The sequence below is a fragment of the Pan troglodytes genome, chromosome 8, assembly GCF_028858775.2.
Source record: "Pan troglodytes isolate AG18354 chromosome 8, NHGRI_mPanTro3-v2.0_pri, whole genome shotgun sequence".
NCBI lineage: Eukaryota > Metazoa > Chordata > Mammalia > Primates > Hominidae > Pan > Pan troglodytes.
In genome coordinates this window covers 116453934-116477571 of record NC_072406.2, presented here as the reverse complement: position 1 = coordinate 116477571, position 23638 = coordinate 116453934, and the positions used below count along the sequence as shown (strand labels likewise).

Here is a 23638-nt window from a genome sequence, read left to right as displayed (position 1 = left end):
ACACAATGCTGTTCTTTACTGTTACCTAATTGTACCCAACAACCTTGGTAATTCCCATTTTTCAGAAACTGAAGCCCAAGCCTTCTCATCAAATGCTTATATATGGGAGAAAACCCATAACGGGGAATGGAGGCAATGACCCGTGCAGCTTTGGCTTCCTTACTGTTATAAAATGCAATGTGTATTTTGACATAAATACTTAAAAGTGAATTACAGCAGTTCCAGTAAAGGAGCAAAGCACAGTAAATTTTGCAACATGACATAATTTGGATGTATGTCCCTGCCCAAATCTCATATTGAAATGTAATCCCCAATGTTGGAGGTGGGGCCTGGTGGGAGGTGATTGAATCATGGGGGTGGATTTCTCATGAATGGTTTAGCACCATCCTCTTGGTACTGTCCTTGTTATAGTGAGTGAGTTCTCATGAGATCTGGTCATTTAAAAGTGTGTGATGCATGCATATGTTCATCACAGTGCTATTGACAATAGCAAAGACATGGAATCAACCCAAATGCTCATCAGTGATAGACTGGATAAAGAGTACATATACACCATGAAATACTATGCAGCCATAAAAAAGTACAAGATCATGTCCTTTGCAAGGACATGGATGGAGCTAGAGTCCATTATCCTTAGCAAACTAACACAGGAAATGACAACCAAATACCACATGTTCTCACTTATAAATGGGAGCTAAATGATGAGAACACATGGACACATAGAGGGGAATAACACACACTGGGGCCTTTCGGAGGGTGAAGAGTAGGAGGAGGGAGAGGATAAGGAAACAATAACAAATGGATACTAGGCTTAATACCTGGTGATTAAATAATCTGTACAACAAACCCCCATGACACACGTTTACCTATGTAACATCCTGCACATGTATCCCTGCACTTAAAAGTTTTTTTTAAAAAGTGTGTGACACCTCCCCCCCGCCCCTCTTGCTCCTGCTCTGGCCCATGTGAAGTGTCTGCTCCGCTTTGCCTTCTGCCATGACTGTAAGTTTCCTGAGGCCTCCCAAGAAGCTGAGCAGATGCCAGTGTTATGCTTCCTGGACAGCCTGCAGAACCATGAACCAATTAAGCCTCTTTTCTTTATAAATTACCCAGTCTCAGGTATTTCTTTAATGCAATGTGATGACCAACTAATACACAACAGCTTTGAGTTTTAGGCCACTACTTAACTTTCTTGCAAAATTCTGTCGAGTAGAATGTGGGTCCTTTATACAGATAAGAACCTATAAGCTTTAGGTTAAAATATTCCACTTGTTTATTGACAAGGAATAAAATGGGTGGAAGAGAGTATTTAATGTAAAAAATTCGTGGTCACTATTACATTAGACAGATTACTCTTGGGTAACTATAGCACATAATTCAGTGATTCAAAGCAAAATGTCAGTTTGTGCAATATTTCTTATGTAGCAACCATATGTGCTATATTTAGCAAAACAAATGAAAGATATTTACATTAAAAAATGATTACAGAAGTTTTATCCAAATCAACTTTACCAATTAGATTTTAATCCATTCATGACCTCCATTTCCAGATTTTGTTTTTTTGTTTGTTTTGGGTTTTTTGTTTTATTTTGTTTTGTTTTTGGAGACGGAGTCTTGCTCTGTTGCCAAGGCTGGAGTGCAGTGGCACAATCTTGGCTCACTGCAACCTCCACCTCCTGGTTCAAGTGATTCTCCTGCATCAGCCTCCCAAGTAGCTGGGATTACAGGCATATGCCACCACGCCCAGCTAATTTTTATATTTTTGGTAGAGACGGGGTTTCACCATGTTGGCCAGGCTGGTCTCCTGACCTCAGGTGATCCACCCACCTCGGCCTCCCAGAGTGCTGGGATTACAGGCATAAGCCACCACAACCAGCCCTTCATCAGTTTTTAAATTTACAATGAAAAATTTTTTTTCCATTATAAAATGACTTTAAGCCTTCTTATATTGGTTTTTCAGCAAGGAGAAGAACATGACCATAAACTTCAAAATAGCACTTAAAAGTGAGTAGTTTCTAAGAGAATTGATAATCGTTATTTAGTACTGGTCTTGGAAATTCATTTGAACTGGATGGTATCTAATTGCATGATACCAAGGCAACTGTCTAAAAATTTTATAAATTGTTTCTCATATTTAGGGTTTTAATTATGTTTCAACCTCTTATCACCATGAGTCAACAAGGAACACTTATATTTTACCTTCAGAATAATGCAACACACTTAAGGATGAAAAAAATCTAGTGTAAAACAAAGCAATACATCCTCAGTATCCCCAGACTGAATCTCTGCTCTCCTATTATGAGGAACTGGGAGGATTCAGAGGAAAGAAAAGGGGTGCTAGGAAGAAAGGTCATGAAAATTACTATCTGGGAATTCTCAAGGCAATCTTTACTAAAACAGGAGAAAAAGCAGAAATATGAAAATATCTTTAACAGTTAAACTACCATCATGAGGTATTAAATTACTCATCATGCATCAAATAAGATACATTGAGATTCCAAATATTGCATTTACTTATCTCTAAACCTTTTTCCTAACCCATTATTTCCCAGAAACCAAGCAAGTAAGATTCTCCATTATTTTCTGCATGATGTGATTCACCCAGGCTAAAAAATCATTTTCTTTGAAAATGAACATTATTCCTTAGGCTTAATGAATATAAAATCATGTAAATTTTTACCTAATAACTCATTTACTACCAGCCTAGAGGTGCCAATATAATGAGAGAATGATGTTTTAAATTCAGGTTCATTCCATTTCTAGAAGATCACTGACCTTCTTTAGGGATGCAATGGTGGTCTGATCATCCTGAGAGAGCTTAAGGGCAGTGGCGACCTTCGCGGAATTCACTACAATCTCTGCATTTAGCTCTCTGCATTTGGCCATCAGACGCTTTTCATTGTCATAAGACTTTTTCATGACAGCATGAAGCCTCTCATATTCAATCCGAAATTTTTCCAAACTTTTGTCTCCAGAAAGTTCATGGAGAACTCCCTGAAAATCTCTTTCCATTTCTTCAAATGCAGATTCTTCCAGGACTTGCTTTCCACCCTTTTCCTATAGAAAAAAAGCAGGGATGGGAAAGGGCAATGCAACATTTACATCATTACCATCAAGGAATTACTGCTATTACCTCTGAATGAAACACCTCCATACGAGCAAAATTAAAACCACTGATAAGCAGAAAAATTAAGATTATATGACAGGAAAGGTCCTTGTTCAGACCCTGATGCTTATGTACATATATATGTACATATATGTATAAGTACATATATATGTGTGTATATATACATATATGTATAAGTACATATATATGTGTGTATATATGTGCATATATGTATAAGTACATATATGTGTGTATATATGTACATATATGTATAAGTACATATATATGTGTGTATATATGTACATATATATGTGTATATATATGTATATATATACACACATATATACACACATACACATTATACATTTATACACATTACATATATATATATATGCATTGGGATATATATGCAGAATATATATGCATTAGGATAAAAGTAGTTCCCACTACATGATGTTACTAAGGATTAGATTAAATGAGATCACTGATGTTAAACACTTAGCCAAATGCCTGGCAAATAGTAGGGATTCAAGGAATTTTCAGAGCTATTATGATTATTCCAAACCCTGGTCTCTTTTCATTGGGCCCTGCTTCTTATTGCCCCTAAGACTGCAAAGGGCAGCGGGGGTGGCCACGGTGTGTTGAGGCCAGACATAGGAAGATCTTGGCATAGATATCATGAAATCACATATACAGTGAAACTCACCTGAAATATGCACTTATCTCTCAAAAGAGATTCCATCATTTTTATTCCTTAGAAATGTAGGCTAGGTCATGCCCCACAGTGTCCTAAAATGCCCCTGTGCAATACTCATGGGACTTTTCCACATTTGCTTTCCATGGTTAGATGGGCAACAAATTATTTCAAAATATAAGCCCAGACATATAGATATAATTCAAGCAAGTCTGGCTATTACTTAGATGAGAACCTAAGAGTGAGTTATATCGGAATTCTTATTTCTCTACTTTTAGGGGTTGAATTGTGTCCCCCAAAAAGGTATTTTGAAGTCCTAACCCTGCTAATCTGACCTTATTTGGAACAGAGTCATTTAATAAGTTAAGATGAGCTCAGACTGGAGTAAGCCACCCAGTTTGTGGTGCTTTGTTATGGCTGCTCTAGCAAACAAATCCACCTACTTCTTGTTAGCTACAACATAATAATGAAGAAGAATGGGTATGGTTAATATATTTATTCATTCATTGAGCAAGTATTTATTGAACATCTGCCATACATAAATTCTATGATGGATTGGGAATAAACAGCTTATCCACAAGATGAGTAATAAACAGCTTATCCACAGGGAATTTATACTTAATTGCTGGTGGGATACGAATGCAGTTAATGAAAGCATAGAATTTGATCCCTATCATAAAATGTATTCAAAGTTCTCTATGAACCCACAGAAAGAGAATTATTCCCAGCAGCAAGAATAAAAAAAAAAATCTCAGAAAAAAATTGGCATTTGAGCAGGCCCAGAAGGAAGAGTGGAATTTTCATAGGGGAATACGGAGTAAAGGGGCATTCCCAGCAGATGGCAAAGCTTGAGCAAAGCTCAGGGCCAAGCAAGTATCCAAGTTGGCTAAAGAATAAGAGGGATGAACGGAACAGAATAGCGTACAGAAATAATGCGGCACAGCTACAACCATCTGATCCTTGACAAAGTCAACAAAAAAGCAACAGGAAAAGGATTCTCTATTCAATAAATGGTGCTGGGATAATAGGCTAGCCATATGCAGAAGATTGAAACTGGACTCCTTCCTTACACCATAGACAAAAATCAATTCAAGATGTATTAAAGACTTAAATGTAAAACCTAAAACTATAAAAACCCTGGAAGATGACCTAGGAAATACCATTCTGGACATAGGCCCTGACAAGGATTCATGACGAAAATGCTAAAAGCAATTGCAACAAAAACAAAAATTGACAAATGAGACTTAATTAAACTAAAGAGCTTCTGCACAGCAAAAAAAAAAAAAAAAACTATCAACAGAGTAAACAGACAACCTACAGAATGGGAGAAAATATTTGCAAACTGTGCATCCGACAAAGTTCTAATATTCTGAATCTATCAGGGTCTTAAATAAAATAACAAGCAAAAAACAAACATCCCCATTAAAAAGTGGACAAAGGATATAAACAGACACTTTTCAAAAGAAGACATTCAGACAACAAGCATAGGAAAAAAATGCTCAACGTCACTAATCATTAGAGAAATGCAAATCAAAACCACAATGAGATACCATCTCACACCAGTCAGAATGGCTTCATTAAAAAAGTAAAAAAAAAAAAAAAAACAGATGCTGGCAAGGTTGTAGAGAAAAGGGAACATACTCTGCTGGTGGGAATGTAAATTAGTTCAGCCATTGTAGAAAGCAGTGTGGCAATTTCTCAAAGAACTTAGAATTACCACTTGACCCAGCAATTCCATTATTGGGTATATACCCAAAGGAATATAAATCATTCTACCATAAAGACACCTGCATGCATATGCTCAACACAGCACTATTCACAATAGCAAAGACAGGGAATCAACTTAAATGTCATCTACAGTAGACTGGATAAAGAAAATGTGGTACATGGGCCAGGCGCAGTGGCTCACACCTGTGATTCCAGCACTTTGGGAGGCTGAGGCGGGTGGATTGCCTGAGGTCAGGAGTTCAAAACCAGCCTGGCCAACATGGTGAAACCCCATCTCTACTAAAAATACAAAAATTACCTGGGTGTGGTGGTGGGCACCTGTAATCCCAGCTACTTGGGAGGCTGAGGCAGGAGAATTGATTGAACCAGGAAGGCAGAGGTTGCAGTGAGCCAAGATCATTCCCCTGCACTCCAGCCTGGGCAACAGAGTGAAACTCCATCTCAAAACAAAAAAGGAAAACTGTGGTACATACACACCATGGAATACTACTCAGCCATAAAAAAGAATGAGATCACGTCCTTTGCAGCAACATGGATCGAGCTAGAGGCCATTATCCTAACTAACGCAGGAACAGAATACCAAATATCACATGTTCTCACTTATAACTGGGAGCTAAACACTGAGTACACATGAACACAAAGAAGGGAACAGACACTGGGGCCTACTTGAGGGTGGAAGGTGGGAGGGGGTAAAAAACTGAAAAATTACCTATCAGGTACTATGCTTATTACTTGGGTGATGAAATAATCTGTATACCAAACCCTTGTGACATTCAATTAACCTATATAACAAACCTGCACATTTATCCCTGAACCTAAAATAAAAGTTTTTAAAAGTCTGTGCACATTTTAGAAAAGGATAAGAGGTATGACAGGGAGAAAGTAGCAAAACACTAGCTAGGGAGTGAGGGACACACAGTGAAGACACTGAATTACATTCAAAGGAGTACGGATTGCATTATTCTGCAGGCCACAGGGAACCACTCAAGACTTTTGAGCAAAGGACTCATAAGGCTTGCAAGGCCTTACTTATGTTTGCAACATTATGTTTTAATATTCTACTCTACAAAGGGCCTTGGCATCAACACTCTCTTGCTAAAAGAAACCAACTGAAACAATCTGTAGTCCCAATAATAAAGTAAAATTTCAATTCACCCTGAAGATTTTAAGGAGTCTAGTTTACCTTCTGTTTTGACAAGCCCGTCTTGCCCAATATGGAAAAAGTCTACGTATTCTTGGTTTTCGAAAACACTTGTACTATTAATTAAATCTCTAACGATGACATGCAAGCAAAACAGTCTTTGTAAATTAAAATAAATGTAGAGTCACAAGCATATCTATAGCATTTTGTATAACAACTTTAGTACTAATTTTAAATTCACATAGGTTTTTCTTCCTGACTAAAAGCAGATTATTGCAAAGACCACAATGTAGTAACTCCACAAAGGAGGAAAAACCATATTAAGGAAATACGATGTTGCTGCTGTTCTGTTCTTCTCCCTTGTTGATGCTAAACATAAGCACACACAAAAATTTGTCACTGCACTGTTCTTGGTTCCATCCTTGTAAATGGTATTAACGTCAACACTTGATCAACAGCCTAATGATTTGTTAGCAGTCCAAGTTTTACCTGTTTACCTGGCACTTAGCACAGGAATGGAAAAATACCAAAGAAGGAAAAGTTTTAAAGAAACTTTTAGGAACAAGAGAGATTTGTTCCTATTGTCATTAAAAGCAAAGGAAAAATAATCTCTTAGCTTTGGCCAATAAACAGTTGATATTTCCACTGTTATAGCCTATAATGGTATCTGTTTCAGAGGGATGAAATCAACGTGAACTGATCAGAAAGGAACTGTGGCATTTCTTTATTCTTCACCTATTCACTGATTGTTTGCTATGTGCCAGGCACTGTCCTGTCCTAAATTCTGGGAATATCAATTAGTGGGGAGAAGGAAAAGGAAAAAGGAAAAGAGAACTGCAATATAAGATGAGGCCAGAGGGGAAATAGAGAATTGTGAAAGCAGAATCGAGAAAGTTGGCTGAGGTCAAGTAAGAAGAAAAGTAGAAGAAAGGAAGAAACGAGAGGAGTAACAGAAAGAGGGAAATGGAAATAACTAATCCATAATAGTGGAGCAGCTTCTGAGGCCGGCACCTGGGCAGGGTTCCTCACAGAAATATGCAAATATATCTTGAATAGGGCAGAGCCAAGGAAATGAGGGGGTGGTGCCTCTGGGAGGTTGGGGCTTCCCTATGGGGGATGAAGAATGAAATAAACAAAGATGACTAGTGGGAGAAAAGAGGAGAAAACACTCAAAAGCAATAATGGGACAATAAAGAACTAGAAGGAACAAGAAAGGAAATGGGAAGAAAGAGATACAAATGACTATGGGTAATGGGGAGAAGTGAAGTGGCCACAGCAGCATGGATGTCAGAGAGAGATGTGAGTGATGGAGCCCAGGAGTGAGGAAGATGGATGATATGAAAGAGATCGTATGATAAGGAAAGGAAGGAGGTGTTGACCACGGGAAGACGGAATTTATAAAGCTAGACTAGAGATGGAGGAAAAGCAATGATGAGGGGATGTGAATGGTGCAGAGGAAGCAAGGGAGTAACTAGAATGGGGTGGGGAGTGGGTGGAGCACGATGGTGCTGAAAGATGATGGGGCTTGGGCTGGCTTCATGGGAGTGAAAACTGGTCAGTTGCACAGGGCCCTTGCTCAGAAAGGCCCCATTCTTGGTTGAATGCTCTGCTGTTCTGTCTTAAAATTATTTGTAATTTTTGAAGAGACTTTGTGTTTTCACTCTGCATCAGGCCTTGCAAATCATGTAGCTGGTCCTGGCTGGAACAGACCGTGGGATGGGTGATGGGGGAAGGGCTCTGATGGGGCCATGAAGGATTTGGGTAGGGCCATAGTGGATGGGGACTGTGAATGGCAAGTAATGACAGGGACCCGAGGCTCTTGAGGTTATACATGAGGGGGCTAAGGGGCAGGCAGGGAGTCACTGAAGGGTTGCAGAAATAACCCCTCATTGGAGAGGCTGAAAATGGGGTGTACTGTAATATGGGGGAGTGGTGGGGTGATACGAGATGTTAACACAGGAGTCAATGAACACACGGGGCAGAGGTGATGGGCAGAAGAGCCTTAATGAAGCTGTGTGACAGCAGGTGATCACATGTTAGGAAATCAGGGTGTGACAGGTGGACAAGGGCCATTGATTGGGATGAGAGCAGGCATCTGTGAAGCTTTCTTCCCGGTTTCCCCTGTGAGATAAGACATCTCCAATATTTCTGTGTGAGCCTCTCTTATGGTATCACTCCATGACTAAAAATCTAGGGCTGGGTGCATGTCACGTGTGGATTTCAGAATTCATTAATTTTCTACCGCACTTAGCATAGCGCCGATGCTACAGTGGGGATAGTGGGGTGTCCACACAAATGAAGGAGAAACAGGAGGTAAAGGGGCCAGAGCCAACGGAGAAAGGCGCGGGAGTGAGTGAGGGTGCAGGGGGATAAGATGTTGATGGGGGGAAATATTGGAATCACCGTTTGTGACAATCGTCAGTAGGAGAGGGACAATGGGGAGGGGTCAAGGGAAAGGCGACAGAGGGGCGCTGACTCCTGACCTCAGCCATCCTGATGCTCTCTGGGGGCGGCCTCAGAGGCTGCTGTGGAGATCGCAGGAGCTGGGCCGGAGTCTGGGAAAGAAACTAAAGGCGCGACGCGCTGTCTCTATCGCCCGCCCCGAGCGGAAACCCGCGCTCGGCGCGTCGTCCCGTCGCCTGGCAACCGACACGCCCTCTAGGGGCGCTAGCGGGAATTCGAAAGGGGAGGAGCTTCTGCGGCTGGCACCTGGGCAGGGTTCCTCAGAGAAATATGCAAATATATCCCAATGGGGCGGAGCCAAGGAAATGAGGGGGCGGAGCCAAGGAAATGAGGGGGCGGTGCCCCTGAGAGGCTGGGAGGAGTCCCACGGTGTGGGCAGATGGAGACACCCAGGAGAAAGAAGAGGGCGAATTGGAAGAGGCCACCCAGAAAGGACGGTGTGTGACACTAGGGAGCCAAGCATGGAGAGCCGAGGACTAACGCTTGGAAGGAAATGTGGACCAGAAGGTTCCGGATGAGGGAAGGACAGGCGGCTACACTCTGCCTTCCGAGACAAAGACGAATAATCTCACTTCCAGTCAGTTCAACCCTTGTAAAACAGCTACTGTATGCAAGACACGGAGGGAAAGCTGAAGTAGAGAAACCACAGACGCTGTCTTCAAAGGGTTTAATCTAATATTAGTGATGAGAAAAATAGGGTGCAGAGCTTAAGGCATCCTGGAAAAACGTATGTAGCGCCACATCGCGAAAATCTCTCTTCTAGGACCCCTCTCCCAAAACCGTTTCTTCGCCCTCTTCTCCCCCTTCTGCCTCCACTCTTTCTGGACTTCAGGTACAAATAGTTGAAATAATTATACTCCTTGGTTCATGAAATGTGTAAGACTCCTCTCTGGTTTTATTTTCCCCCTTTATCCCCATCCCTACTCCCAACCCCTATCCTCAACCCCATAGGCATTCATGCTGCTGTGCTTCCATATGTATTTTTGGGAAATGTACAAAATTTTTATCAGTGTATTTTTAAAAAATGTTTAAATAATGCTACTGGACTTTGGAGATTATCTTATTTTCTACTTTTTTCACTCAACATTCTTTTTAAGGATCTGTCCTCGTTGCGATTGGCAAGCATATAGTTCATTGCTTCTGAGTACTGCACAGCGTTTCATAAGGGGCATCTACCACACTTCACTTCCATTCCCCAGGTGTTAGGTAACAAGGCCGTCTCTAATTCTCCAATACATCAAGTAATACAGCCATGATCGTCTTTGTCCTTGGTCCCTTAAGGACCTCTGTGCAAATTCCTCTGAAATATATGCCAAGGAGTAAGATTGTTAAAGTTATAGGGATGCACAGGGACATTTGCTTATGCAGCTGCGTCCTGCACAAACACATCCAGCCATGGGGCAATGGAGGCTGAAAAACAGTCTCTACTCTCTTTCCCGTGCCATGTGCCCTACTGGAGAAAGGTGTGCACTTTTTATTCTCACAAAATCTCTGTACGCCAGCCAAGTCATGAACCTAGAAGGCTGTAACTATCTAGAGGGTGTGATATTTTCAAACTCATCTGGCCAGATGAACAGTTTTCCAAGAGCACAACGATGCCCAGTAGCCTAGTACAAGCCCTGGGTATTTACCAAGCACTTTAAGATTGTGTACCAGAGTTACTGCCCTACGCTGCACTCCAGTGTGGGGTTTCCATCCAACACTTCCATCCATCCCTTCCAGAAGGTGATAGGTCTTTTTTATTAAACACTCATAAAGTGTTTAGTAAATACCAGATACTATTCTAAGTGCTTTGCAAATATTGACTCATCTAATTAGCTAATTTTCTAATTTCTGTCAATATGATGAAAGTAGTGTAAGCCCATTTTTTGCTTTCATTTTCACTTCTCTAACTACTAGTGAATTTTTTGACCATTTCTTTATACATTCATAGGCTACTTGAGATTCCCTTCTGTGAACTGCCTTTTCAGTGTCTGTGTCTATTTTTCTATTGATCTTTTTTTTCTTTTGATTTACAGATATCTTTGAGAAGCCTGGACATCAATCTGCTTTAGAAGACTAGAAACTCTGCCTTTATGTCTTTAAGGGAACAATAGTCCTTAACTTTGATACTGTGGCTCTTTAGCTCTTTTTTTCCCTATATTTTTAATATAGTTTTTTGGTATTATTTAGACCTCCTTAACCCCACGGTCATAAAGGTATTCTCCCATCATTTTTTTCTATCCATTAGCTTCATAGTTTTACTTTTTTACATTCAGTTATCTAATCCATCTGGAGTTCTCCTTCCCATATGGTGTGAGATAGGGATCTAACTATATTTTTCTCCATGGGGTGAGCAAATTTTCCAACAACCCATGTCAAACAATCCATTCTTTCCAAATTGGTTTGGGGAAGTTTCCAAATAGACATGAGTATGTTCTGAGCTCTCTGGTTTGTTCATGTGTCAGTACCACAAGGTTTTGTCACTGTGGGTTTTTAGTTAGTCATCATGCTTGAAGGCCAAGTTCCCCATTCCAAATTCTTCTGTGTCAAGATTGCTTTGTCTATCCATGGGCCTTTATCCTCCCTTATAATTTTTAGAGTAAGTTTGTCAAGTTTATGAGAACTGTGTTGGACTGATGAATAAATTCAAGGAAAAGTGGCAACTGTGCAGTGACATCTCATTCATGACCTGACACTGTATATCTGGTGGACAAAAAGAGGGAAATGTGGCTGAGTCATAATGTGCATGGAGGTTGCTGGAGAGGTGGCGGATGAACTGGAGAGGCAGGCTGAACCACACTGTAAGCCAAGCTAATAGAAATGAGCTTGAAATGGGACAGGCAACCCAGCTCAGGCTGCTTTGTGTGTTCACAGGAAACCTGATTACACATTGGGACCATCGGTTTGTAGGATTGCCATGATCCAGAGAAACTCCATAACATTTCTGAAAGTATATAACAAAAATAAAGACCTAGAGGGCCCTGGTCACCCATACGTTGCACTGATGTCAAGTGCAGGGCTGTGTGTCTTCCCATGTCCAAGGGATCTCCTAAAAGAGATTTCATAAGTAGGTGCCCTGCATAGGTGACAGCAGTTCAATCCAGTAAACAATTTTTTAAGGAACGTACTGCATGGTAGGCACAAGGCTGCCCACAGGAAGCACAAAGGTGACTATGGCAGAGTCACTGCCCTTTGCATTCACAATCTGTATTGGGGGAAAGACAGAAGGGAACATCTACAGTTAATTCTAATGCAATATGATGGTATCATTTAGTATATGCCATTTTAACAGAAAGCACAATGGGAGCTCAGAGAATCTAGATACTGGTATCTGAGACCTTACTTATAGGAGGACAAAAAGACCCAAATATGAGTGAGCAATCAAAGAACCACAAGGAGGTAGAAAGGCGCGTGACATGTTCAGCTCATAGGAAAGAGATGCAGGGGGCATCAACACAGATGGATGAATGGATGAAAGGATGGATGGTCGGACATATCAATTTACGCTGATGAAACAAAATGTTTGATTTCCAATTTTCTGGATTACAGAAGACTAGTCACCACCCTGCTCCCCTGTGTTGTTGTAATAACAAGAATCACTAGGTGGCATTATAGTACCAAAGTCCTCACCTTTCAGAGCCTCTAGGAGAAACACACCCAACAAGATCGCGTCAGCCCCTAATTTAGACAAATGAGTGCTTCTATTCATCTCATTTCTCATTATATCCACTTAATTTATTTCTTGAGCACCTACTATATGTCCAGCCCTATGTTGCATACTGTGGAGAGAGAATACAAAAGGAGTTGAAGACAGGATCTTCTCCCTTGAGGAGCATCAGGAGAAGCAAAATGTGCACGCCAACACTCCCCTTAAAAGATTTTCTGACAACAGTCCGAGACAGGATATAGTAAGCACTGAAATGAGGATGTCAGTAAATAAGGTCCTGTGTAATCTGGCCCTTTCGACTTTCTGGTGCCAGCTCCCATCACTCACTCCTTGTTACACTGGTTCTTTCAATTCCCTGGGTAGCCATGCTCTTTCCCACTGCCTGGAATTCACAAATGCTGATCTTCCTGTCTGGAATACTTGACTCTCTCTCTTTCTCTCTTCAGCTGGCTGGCTCCCATCCAATCTTCTTTCAGATCTCACTTCTTCACATTACTTTCAGTCTCACTTCCCCAGACTACCTTTTCCAGCATTGTGTATTCTACTTCTTGCATCATCCCACAGTGGTAACTAATGGCCTAGTCATGTAAATAGTTGCTTAATACCTGTGTTCCCTACCACACCGTCAAACTACAGGAGCTCTAAGATGATGCACGTCTTCTTCACCCCTGTCTCCACTGGTGTTAGGGGCTGAATTGTGTCCCTCCAAAATTCGTAAGTTAATGTCCAGATGCCCCCTACTTCGGAATGTGATGGTATTTGGAGATAGAGCCTTTAAAGAGGTGATTAAGTTAAAATAAGGCCGATCAGACTGGTATCCTTACAAGAAGAGGAAAATTGGTCACACAAAGAGACACGAGGTATGTGATGTGTGCACAGAGAGGAATGACAGTGAAAAGGAGGCTATCTGCACAACAAAGAGAGGGGCTTCAGAAGAATTCAAACCTGCTGACACTTTGATCTTGGACTTCTAACCTCCATAACTGTGAGGAAATCAATTTTTTTGTTTGTTTTGTTTTGTTTTGTTTTGGTGTGGAGGCGTTTGAGACGGAATCTCACTCTGTTGCCCAGGCTGGAGTGCAGTGGCACAATCTCGGCTCACTGCAACCTCCGCCTCCCGGGTTCAAGCGATTCTCCTGCCTCAGCCTCCAGAGTAGCTGGGACTACAGGTGCACACCACCACACCCAGCTAATTTTTTATATTTTTGTTAGAGACAGAGTTTCAACATGTTAGCCAGGCTGGTCTCAAACTCCTGACCTCAAGTGATCCTTCCGCCCTGGCCCCCCAAAATGCTGGGATTACAGGTGTGAGCCACCGCACCTGGCCTCAATTTTTGTTTTCTAAGCCACCCAGTCTGTGGTATTTTGTTATAACAGCCCTAGCGAACTAACATAACCAGCCAGCACTCTGCTGTATAAGTAACTGTTCAGTGAATCACTACTGAATGAGTTCTAAAGTAAGGAAGCCCAGTGAACCATGACATCTTAAAGAAAGGTACATGGTAGACATGGCTCTTGAACTTGACCTTAAATGATATGTATGAGTTAGAGACACGGAAGGAAGTTAAAAGAATCTCAAGTATGGGGAACAGCACTGGGCAGAAACCAAGGCAAGAATCCAAAAATCCTGCTTTAGGCAGGGTGAGGTCCCTATCAGGTACTTGTGGACACTAAAGTTGACAAGAGGGCATGGGTGAATAGCAGAGAGCCTTGGAAGGATAGAAGAGAAGTGCCTCCAAACTCAAGGACTAGGGACAGTCAAGAACACACCCATTTTTTCTGCCAGATATCTCAAATACATGATCATGAGATATACTACCTCTGCAAAGCTCCTTATTTAAACCTGGATAGAATCGCCTCTTAGAACTTCTCAGGTGCGTGCTGTAACACAGTAATAAGAACAGTATTTACACCCAGTGTTCACCTCTTCAATAGTACCCAGTGAAGATATGAAGTAAACCTCCAAAAAAGCAGAAACACTGACTTGCAGGCCTACATGTAAATTCCTAGCCTGTAATGCAAAGCAATTGTGCCCTGACAGAAATCGACCTCTGTCATAGATCAGAGAGGTCCCAGAGGCTATTTTGGGGGTGTCTGTATCATCCACAATCTCCTCTGAGATTATTAACTCCCACCCAGTATTACATCCCTCTCTGAAGCCATGATGCTCTAGGCCACCCTACATACCTCCCCAGGGCCACAGCTGATGGGTCAAGGTGGAGACCTGACCCACATGAAGCCAGTTCTATTATTTTCCCTTGGAATTTATAACAGGGACCAAGAGCAAGTCAATCATTGCTCAGGTATGGAACTGAGCATGTGAAGCCCAGGAGAGGCAGAGAAAGGCAGGCTGTATGGAGGGAAGAATAAAGCAAATAAATGAGGGGAATCCACAGACCAAAAACAGGAAGCGAAAGATGGGAGAGGGAGCTTCTTCCTTGGTGGCCGATGCCCTGTGGGAACCTGGTGGCAGGTCCCTTGAGAGACCCAGCAACACCTGTTCTCTTGGATTCTGCTAGATACTTTGTATCCTCCTAACAAAATAACCTTATTTGTTTAAGCTAGATGAAGTGAGTTTTCTTTGTATATATCAGAAATAAAAAAAAATTTTTAAGCCTGCATCAACACAGATCCTGTTTGCACAGGCATTCTTGTGGCATTGCTGGATTTAGTGTCTATGGAATCTAAAAACTACATTTGGGGCCCTTAACGACATGGTAAAAACTGCTCCTGTCATCATATCTAATATTTTTCCTCCAGACTGTTGGGAAGATGAAAAGCCCACGTGTTACAGAAAATTGTTATCATTTATCAGCCAACCATATGGTCACCTTAGATGACAGAGCAGAGTCCACACTGGCTAGTGTTCTCCAAAACTGTTCGGGGCATATTTTATTCCTTTAATCTTCTCCTTTTCCAGACTACTGCAGCACTAACTTAACAGAACATTTGTTGAGCATTTGACATCAGCTCCCAAAGGGTCTCCAGACAAACTCCCCTCGTGACACCTGAGGAGGCAACGAAGCTCAGGCAGATTTATTAGGAAGACTGAAAGGTCAGGCACCAGGTAGAAGCACTGAGGGAGCAGCCACAGCGGGTAAGCATTTTTACCAGGAGAAGGAGACAGCAGTGTCATAACTACCCAGTCGTCTTACCTGCCTTGAATTTTATTGGCTTAAAAGCAGCTGCTCTCTTCTCCCACACAGATTACTTTTGGGTATGACTGGTTAGGCTAGATCATTCAGTTGGTGCTTCTTGCCCAAGACACAAAGGTTGCAGTTTGATGTCCTACTCAGGACTGGTAAGGACGTGCACAAGTCAATCGGTGGACAAGATTGGTTAAAAAGCTTAAGTGGGTCAAGCGCGATGGCTCACTCCTGTAATACCAGCACTTTGGGAGGCTGAGGCAGGGAGATCCCTTGAGGTCAGGAGTTTGAGACCAGCGTGGCCAACATGGTGAAATCCTGTCTCTACTACAAATACAAAAATTAGCCAGATGTGGTGGTGGGCCCCTGTAATCCCAGCTACTTGGGAGGCTGAGGCAGAAGAATCACTTGAACCCAGGAGGCGGAGGTTGCAGTGAGCCAAGATCGCACCACCGCACTCCAGCCTGGGCGACAGAGTGAGACTTGGTCTCAAAAAAAAAAAAAAAAAAAAAGACTAAATGGCTCCATACAACCTATTCCCACTAATAATAAATAAATAAATGAGTGGGTAAATAAGTAGCCTGAACAATATAACAAGACCTGGTATCTAAACAAAAAAAATTTTTTTTAATGAGCTGGGCGTGGTGTTGCACACCTGTAGTCCTAGTTACTCAGGAGGCTGAGGAGGGAGGATCACTGGAGCCCAGGAGTTTGAGGTTACAGTGAGCTATGATTATGTCACTGCACTCCAGCCTAGGTGACAGAGCAAGACCCTGTCTCAAAAACAAACAAACAAAAGTAAATAAGTGAATGATATGGTGTGGATGCTTTGACCCCTCCAAATCTCATGTTGATACATGACTTCCAATGTTTCTACCTCAGGTGTTCGGGTCATGGGGGGTAGATCCCTCATGAATGGCTTGGTGCAGAGGTAATGAGTGAGTTCTCACTCTAACAGTTCACATGAGATCCATTTGTTTAAAGGAGTCAGGCACATCCTTTCTCTCACTCTTGCTTCCTCTCTTGCCACGTGACACACCAGCTCACACTTCGCCTTCCACCATGGCTATAAGCTTCCTGAGGCCCTCACCAGAAGCAGTTGCTAGAACCATGTTTCGTGCACAGCCTGCAGAACCATGAGCCAAAATAAACCTCTCTCTTTTATAAATTACCCAGTCTCAGATATTCCTTTATAGCAATACAAGCAGATGAACACAGTGAATATATTTTAAAAATTTTAAAAACCAAAGCACAAAATACCTTTGATGATGGGCCAATGCTTTTATATCTACTATCCCCTGAAAGTCTCTATTTTCAAACACCTCTAGACTTTACAAATGCTGATCCCTTTTCTGGAAAATCCAATGACTCCTTATTTGTCCAGTTAGCTCTTTCAAGTGGCAGCTCAGTGTTGCCTCATCCAAAAAATCTTACCCAGTTAATTACCTCTCCTCTGTGCTGCTGGAAAGACTGAGCATCTTCTGTCAATTCACTGCGTTATCATTGTGTGTTCACTTCTATGTCTCCCCATCAGACTGGGAGGACCAGTCTTTTCTTTAATACATCTATGGTGCTGCCCCATAGGAGACACTAGAAGTAAAAAGTTTGATGAATGAATGCAAGATACAATTAACTTATAAACTCACACACACAGCAATTACTCTTGGGAGTGATTAGTGACTAAAGGAAGGTGAAAGGTATCAGTACACAAACATTTACGATTCTATAGTAGTTAAAATTACTTCCAAGTACACAACAAGATCCCAAACAGAAGTACAGGTAGTAAGGATTACAATAAAATGCATTTATCTCATTTTTTTCTTATCCTCAATGTAAATACCAAAAACTATGTCTTTTTTTTCTCACCCACAAGGTGGGACACACAATCAGTACTCAAAAAAAGTTGACTACTGAACTCTCATAGGCAACAAGGATAGGCATCTATAAAATGAAATCTGCTATGTTAAAGGAATAAGCTTTTTGTTTTTTTTTTTTTTTTTTGAGACAGAGTCTCACTCTGTCACCCAGGCTGGAGTGCAATGGCACAGTCTCGGATCACTGTAACCTCCTCCTTGAGGGTTCAAGGCATTCTCCTGCCTCAGCCTCCCAAGTAGCTGGGACTATAGGCATGTGCCACCATGCCCGGCTAATTTTTGTATTTTTAGTAGAGACAGGGTTTGACTATGTTAACCAGGTTGGTCTTAAACTCCTGACCTCAGGTGATCCACCCACCTTGCCCTCCCAAAGTGCTGGGATTACAGGCGTGAGCCACCATGCCTCTTTTCTACCTGTTAGGTATGTTGCTTTCTTGCCAATACCTGCTGCAAGACCTACTGGATGATTTTAGTAGAAGCAAATGCCTGCTGAGCATTTACTGGGAACAGGTGCTTTTTGAGGCAATGCAAGGGAGGCAAAAAGCCTCAAACCTTTTTAAATTAAGCAGGACAATTTAAACCTCTAGGACAGTAGAGACCAGTCTAAGATACCATTGCATTTTAGAATCTAGCACCAAGGTTTGCAAACTTTTTCTATAAAAGACCACATTAAGAAATATTTTCAGGTAGAAAAAAAATAGAACTATCCTGAGGACAGGTAGGAAAAAAAGAAATATTTTGGGCTTCACGGGCCACATGGTCTCTGTGGCAGCTACTCAACTGTGCTGTTAGAGCCCCAGAGCAGCCATAGACCACACATAAATGAATGGGCATGGCTGAGCCAATATAATTGTATTTATAGAAGCAGGTGGCACTCTGGATTGGGCCTGACAGCCATAGTTTGCCAACTCCTGATTTAGACAATGCCTGGCATAGATTAGGTGCTGAAATATTTGTTGAATGAATGGATGGATGAATGAATAAGTGAATTAAGGTATTCCTAAGGTTACAGCATAATGATCTGTGTCAAAGGCAAGGGTACCATCTTTAGACATTAACTACAAGGAGAGCAATGAATATCTACTGACCAGAAATAAGTTGGATGGAAATCATCTGACAGTTCTTTCCCAAGCCAAGTGGCATATGTAGATGGAAAATTAACATACATAAACCAATAACAGTTTTCAAAACAGAGATGTGAGTTAGAAGAGTAGTTTAAAGAAATATTTTCTAGCCAAGCACAGTGACCCACTCCTGTAATCCCAGCACTTTGGGAGGCCGAGGAAGGAGGATCACTTGAGCCCAGGAGTCTGAGACCAGCCTGGGCAACATACTGAGACCCTATCTCTGCAAAAAATAGGAAAATTAGCCAGGTATGGTGGCACACACTTGTAGTCCCAGCTACTCGGAAGGCTGAGGCAGGAGAATTGATTGACCCTGGGAGATTGAGGCTGCAGTGAAGCCGACCGTCACTCCCGCCTGAGCAACAAAGTGAGACTCTAGCTCAAATTAAATAAATAAATAAGCATTTTCTTCAAACTTTGGATCTTGACTCATTTAATAAGTTGTGGCCTGCATTTTTTTCAAAAGAGGTTAACATAGGAAGAGTAAAAAGAAAAGGGAACATAATAGTTTGTATCACATTCAGTAAACATAACAATTGTTTTTAAGGAAACTGTCTTTCAATTATAATGCACTTGTATGTGTGAGTATACTGGGTTGTGAAATAAAATGTATTTTCAAAAATCTTTGAAAAATGTAGGTTCTGTAGAATCTAGTGATTCCTACCACATGAGTTGATATGAGGATTAAATGAGTTGGTAGGTATAAAATGCTTGAGTAATACCTAGCAGATGGCACAAGTTTTAGCTATTATTATTCAGTCACTAACCAGCAATGTGACCTTGAGTATGTGACCTAACTTCTCTGGACTTAATTTTTATGAGTAAATAATCTCTAAAGGCCCTGTGGGCTCCGACATTCCCAGAGGAGGGACGTGACCAGCACTGACCTTGAGGAATGAAATAGCCAAATGCAAATCATTCGTCTTGTTCAACTGACACCTCTGAGGTCTCAGCAAAGCAGCCTGTTCTGTGAAACATCCTCTAAACTAACTTGCTATTATCTTGTGAAATTCCATGTGAAGTTGAAATCAGGGTAGTGGGAAATTGACCAAATCAAGGGAAGTGCCCTTTTTTCCCCTCCATCAGATGCTTAATGACTAGCATAGGCTTCCTGTCTCTCCCATTGTCATGCATTTTATTCCATATACTGGAATAACCACAGATGGGGTGAACAGGAAATCTGTCCCTGTGTATTTAATCTTTAAAAAATTTCCAGTGCTCCTAACCGTGAGATGTGGTGTGAAGCTCCCCTGCAGTTGGTTCAGACTTTGTCACAAGTCACTTTTTTTTTTTTTTTTTTTTTGATACAGGGTCTCACTCCCTCACCCAGGCTGGAATGCAGTGGCACGATCTCGGGTCGCTGCAACCTCCACCTCCCAGGTTCAAGTGATTCTCGTGCCTCAGCCTCCCGAGTAGCTGGAATTACAGGCATGCACCACCACACCTGGCTAATTTTTGTTTTTTTTTTTTGTTTTTTTTTTGTATAGACGGAGCTTCGCCATACTGGCCAGGTTGGTCTAAAACTGACCTCATGTGATCTGCCCACCTTGGCCTCCCAAAGTGCTGGGATTACGGACAGGAGCCACAGCACCCAGCTGACAAGTCACCTTTCACTATGGAATGTGAAGCCTCATCTAACACTTAAATGATCATGAAGAAAATTCCATCTACTTTCACACACACATGTATACACATAAACAAGCCAATAGAAAACTGGGAGATGTTGTAACAGAGTCTTCACACATAAACACATAAAGGTGGCCAATAACAATGTTCTGTTCAGCCTCACTCATAATTTAAAAACTGCAAATCAAAACATTGAGATTAGGGATTTTTTCACCAATAAAAGAAGCAAACTAAATTAAAGTTATAATAGAAAATAGCCAATGTTGGCAACAATGTAGAGAAAAAGGCAATCGTCATACTATGGGAAATAGTTCAAATTGGTGAGATCTCTTTGGAGGGCAATTTTGTAATATATATCAAAATAGTAAATGCACATATCCTTTGATCAGCCCTGAAACTATCAAGGCACTGACCCAAAATAGCCACCTATATACAAGCTTCTGATGTGAGAAAAACAAATCCTTATTTGTTTAAGCCTTTTATAGTCTTAGACACTATAAAAATTACAGTCTGGTATTCCGTTACTTGCAGCCAAACATATTCCTAATTGATAATTTTTAAAAAGAATAGGGGTGAAGGAGGACATTCGTATCTTGCACTGACTTTAGAAGATTTCTAGTATTTCCCCATTAAGCATAACACTGGTTTGGGGGCTGAACTTTACCCTTTGTTTTTACCATGTTACAGAGGGTTTGTTTATATGTCGATGCCAAATTTTATCTGATGGCTTTTCAGCATATATGGTGATGATCTTTCCGTTTTTCTCTTTTGATCTATTAATGATGTAATATTCTTTGGTGTGCTGCTGGAATTCTATTTGTTAATATATTATTTTAAATTTCTGAAATAATTTATATATTTATAAACAATAATATATTACTTTTCTTTCCCCTTTTCAATGAGCTATTTTTATTAGATTTTTGACTGATATATTACCAACTGCCTAAATAAAAAAGAATTTCAATCATTGAGGTTTTTTATATGTAAATGACTAAACTTTTTATTTCTACATATTATAGCTGTACTTTTTCAAATTTACCTGTTCTTTTTTCATAGTCCCATGTCCTGTCATTTTATCTCTGTATTTTGACCATAACTATTTGATATTCTTTTTCAAATTGTTCTATTGTCTCAGATACTTAAGGGGCTAATTTTCCTGTTTATTACATTTACCAGTTCACACCCTCATGTGGTTCATTTCCTAGTCTGGTTTTTAATTTTTTATTATAAGCTTAATGATTATTAATAATTCTTAATTTTAAGAAATTAAAATAATATAAAGAATATTTTAATTTCTTATCATGAAACATTTTAATTTCTTATTGTAACTTCAATGGGAGTTGTTTATTCTGCTAGGGACCAGGATAAACAACCGAATTTTACGTTTGCTTCTGACAGGGCCAAGGGGATTCACCACTTTGAAACAGGTTTTTTGTGTTTTTTCTTGACATTAGGATTCCCTCAGCACGTGGGTAGTATAAATTGGGAGCTCACACCTATGCATAGTATAGGCAGGCTAGGGGGTTTCATTTCTATAGAAGACATTTTAAAATTCATCCAGGGCCGGGATAAACCACAAGTTTCCTTCCCGCGACCCTGAGCCAATGGGGAGAGGGCTTTTTTCTATCCTCCTCTTACTAAAGGGCAGCCTTTCCAGGGTTCCAGCCTTAGGTAGAGATCTCAAGTCCAGATCCCTGTCTTTATAGAACTCAAGGCCTGAATAGATACTAACCCCAATCCCTGAGTGGGTACTCACTCCTGGTCCTTAGTCATTTGGGCTTATATTCATGTCATGCTTTTGAGTTCCCTTGACCTATCTCACACCTGGAGACCCCCTTTCTTCCCTTCCGTTGTTGATATATTTTATTCAGCCTTTCACTGTTCGAAGCAGGAGTTCCCTGACTTCTTGACTCTTCAAGTTCCCATAAGTTGAATCTTTGTACTTTCCTATCTTTTAAAAAACATTTCTCGAGTTAGTACAGTGTTCTGTAGAAATGACAGGAGGGGTGTCCAATCCAGACATGAGGGTTCCAGGAAGACTTCCTGAAGGAGTAACTGCCTGTTCTGAGACAGGAAGACTGAGCATACAATTAGTCGGGCAAAATAACATGCATGTGCACTGGGGTGACAGTTTGGAGGAGGAGGTGGGGTGGCTGTGGCAGGCAGAAAGTAGAGTACATATGAATATCCAAGGGGAGAGAAAAAGCATATCATGCAAACAGCATATCAAAGAGCATATCACGTTCTGGGAAGCACAGGTTCCAAGAACTGCAAGGAGTTTTGTGTGGGACACAGAGTGCGATATGAGGCTGGTGAGATAAGCAGAGGCCAGTTCATGAACGACTTACATGCCAGGTAGAAGGGTGGACCTTAGAACAGACAGGAACCAATCAGAACACAGAAGGTGAAATCATCAGGTTAAAAGCAAAACAAATATAATAAATATTCCTTATATAAATATACATGGCTGGTTAGAAATTGCTGAAACAACTTTGCAGACGGGATGACAATCCCAGAGGGCATTCAAGCACTAACCTTGGCATTCCAGCACAACGCTGAACTCTTAGCCCAAGGATGACAAAGCTCAGCCCAGCGCTCTTACTTCACAGAAATTTCCCCCACCTGCTTTGCGGAGGGTGTGAGTAACCCACCGGACCAACTTCTAGACATTTTGGAAATACACAGCTCTTTCAAGACCGTTTCCCCAGATCGCCCCCACCACCTCCAACACACATACTGGCCCCCAAAATTCTGCCATAACCTCTTACGTAAGGAAAGAATTTGAGCGGCAGTAGAAACTTGAAAACAAAAGTACCCTGGGCCAAGGGCCAGGGAGTCTATTTTTAGAACATTTTCTCATTGCCTGTTTATCTTTCAGACTCAGCCAAAAAGTCTTCCAGGCGAGTGTTAAAGGAAAAGACGAAAAAAAGGTGATCCAAGACCAAATAGCAGTAGCAATGGTGATCATTTTGGACACTGTGTTCCAATTTCCCCAATGTGCCTTCACTGGCATTTGGTGCCCCCAAAGCCGCTTAATGGAGAATTCATTGAAACCCTGCTCTGCCTTTTGTACTGATGGTAGGATTT

At 41.2% G+C, this 23638-nt stretch overlaps 1 protein-coding gene across 4 annotated transcripts in view; it reads right to left on the bottom strand.

Moving 5' to 3' along the window:
• CFAP58 (cilia and flagella associated protein 58) overlaps window positions 1-23638 on the bottom strand; it is a 118421-nt gene that overhangs the window by 93540 nt on the left and 1243 nt on the right. For 2 of the 4 annotated variants that reach the window (XM_016919294.3, XM_054660522.2), the window contains exons 1-2: window positions 9153-9322; window positions 2776-3057 (exon numbers count right to left, since the gene is read on the bottom strand). In XM_016919294.3, coding sequence (XP_016774783.1) covers window positions 2776-3057; window positions 9153-9161 — 291 coding nt within the window. In that variant the 5' untranslated portion in view covers window positions 9162-9322. Of the gene's footprint in view, window positions 1-2775; window positions 3058-9152; window positions 9339-17373; window positions 17518-23638 lie in introns of those variants that run through there. The other 2 variants (XM_063781170.1, XM_016919292.3) reach the window with 2 other exon arrangements.